The 1,920-nt window shown below is 66.8% G+C and overlaps 1 protein-coding gene across 1 annotated transcript in view; it reads left to right on the top strand.

Moving 5' to 3' along the window:
- Window positions 1-1,508, top strand: part of LOC105310588 (ectonucleoside triphosphate diphosphohydrolase 2-like) — a gene marked incomplete at its 3' end in the record, with an annotated part of 2,618 nt that extends 1,110 nt beyond the window's left edge. Inside the window, exon 2 of the mRNA XM_011386743.2 lies at window positions 1,391-1,508. Coding sequence (XP_011385045.1) covers window positions 1,391-1,508 — 118 coding nt within the window. The remainder of the gene's footprint in view (window positions 1-1,390) is intronic.
- Window positions 1,509-1,920: the final 412 nt, after the last annotated feature.

Below are 1,920 nucleotides of genomic sequence, written 5' to 3' on the forward strand. Positions count from 1 at the left end.
CCGTGCGGAGAGCAGCCGGGCATGGGGCCGGAGAGCCGGGCGGGGAGGCTCGGAGCCCGCGCGGCTGCCCTAGACCCCAACCCGCGCTCGGCTCCGGGCTCGGCCGAGTGGGGTCTCGGCCCCGTGTGCTCCTCTCCTGTCTCGGGCCCACGGGGCGGCGGCAGAGCTTCCGGGGCGCCGCGGTGCTGGAGACCGAAGTCCCTGGAACTCCCTGGTCGCGGAGCCTGTCACGTCACGGGCGCGGCCCAGGGGTTGTCTCTCTGCTCCCCGGATGCAATCCTTGGACGCCCCAGGCCCCAGGCCGCAGCGGGACGGGCGTGGCCCCCGGGGGCGCATCGCTAGGGGTTGGGACCGGACTGTGTGCATCAGGGGCCGGGGCCCAGGGAACCTGCCCCACCTGCCCGTGGTGGTCCAAGCAGAACCCGTGTGCCCTTGAGGAGAGGCGGGCAAGGTGGGAGGGTTGGGGCCGGCAGTGGCAGCGTGTGCTGGTCCTAAACGGTTGGGGGTGGGCTAGGCCAGGGTGGCCTCCAGGAGTCCAGCTGGCTCCCTTAACCCTTTACTGACTGGGGGGGTGGGGTAGGGGAAGGCTTGGGGTGTGTGTGGGGGGATGCTCCAAGCCCTGGGAGCCCAGGATGGGAGCTCTCAGGAGTGGCTGCTCTATAGCCAAGGGCCACCGCCGGCAGGGGTGGGGCAAGTGGACTCGTTGGCCTGCTGATCCCGGAGTTCCCTGGTAGGGGGAGGGCTGCCATGGCCCCTTCGCCAGGGCTCAGGAGGACATGTTCTTCAGCCGTGCTCTCGCTATGGGAATCCAGGCCCTTGGGGGTGGGTGCCGGAAAGTGGCACTTGTAAACTGGGTGCTGCCCTCACCGGCCAGCGCCCCTCCACTCTGTAGGACAGAGCTCCCGGCCCAGGCTCTGAGATGCAGGGAAGGGGCGTCTTCAGGCAGGGCCAGCGTGGATCACAGCCCGCACTCAACCTCTCCCAGCCTGTCCCCAGGGCGCCGACTTCCACATCCTCAGGTCAGGCTGACGTCAGAGACATCGGGACGGAGCGGAAGGAAGAGCTGGCCCAAGAGTGTCCCTCCTGCAGCTGGGCTTCAGTCCCAGAGCCCGGGGACCTCGTGTCCCCAGGACCAGGTTCCAAGGGTGGTCCTGGAACTCTGCTGTTGACACAGCCCCTCAGCTCGTCCTTGCTAGGTTGGCTCCTGCCCATCTACCCCTGTTCCCATTCTCCCCGCTGACCGAGCTGTGTCACTGGGGCTGTCTCAGGACTTCCAACCTTGCCACAGGGCGAGGTGGGGCGAAAAGCCAGAGGGGGGTGATGGGGCAAAGGGCATGGCCTTCATGCCCCCGCCCCTTCCCCAGAGGGTAATCCCCACTGTCACCCTCAGTATGGCATCGTCCTGGACGCTGGCTCTTCCCACACGTCCATGTTCATCTACAAGTGGCCGGCAGACAAGGAGAATGACACAGGCATCGTGGGCCAGCATAGCTCCTGTGATGTGCGCGGTGAGTGCGAGGCACCCCTGGCCTGGGTACACAACCCCCTGGCCCTCGGGGGGCTGTTGGCATTTTCATTCTAGAAAGGAAGCCCAGGCAGTAGTTGGAAGGTTTGGGCCTTGCCTGGCCTGGGACCGGCTTCTACCGCCCAGATAGAGCAGGAGGGGCTCCAAGGGGCTGGTGGGCACACCCAGGCAGGATCCCCAGGGGCTAGGCCAGCTGGGCCATGCCCAGTGCTTTATCCTGGCACCTGCGCACACACCCACCGCACGGGAGGCAGCCTCAGAGACTCTGGGTGGCACGCAGGTGGGCCCCTTTGTCTGTCTCTGAACTGGGCGTCTCTGAGGCCTTAAGCTGGGAAGGTGTGTCTAAGCGGCCACCTGGTTTGGGAGCCCAAGCCCCCAGCCCTTTTGTCCTGCGG

Source organism: Pteropus vampyrus, unplaced genomic scaffold, assembly GCF_000151845.1.
Source record: "Pteropus vampyrus isolate Shadow unplaced genomic scaffold, Pvam_2.0 Scaffold6662, whole genome shotgun sequence".
NCBI classification, from domain to species: domain Eukaryota; kingdom Metazoa; phylum Chordata; class Mammalia; order Chiroptera; family Pteropodidae; genus Pteropus; species Pteropus vampyrus.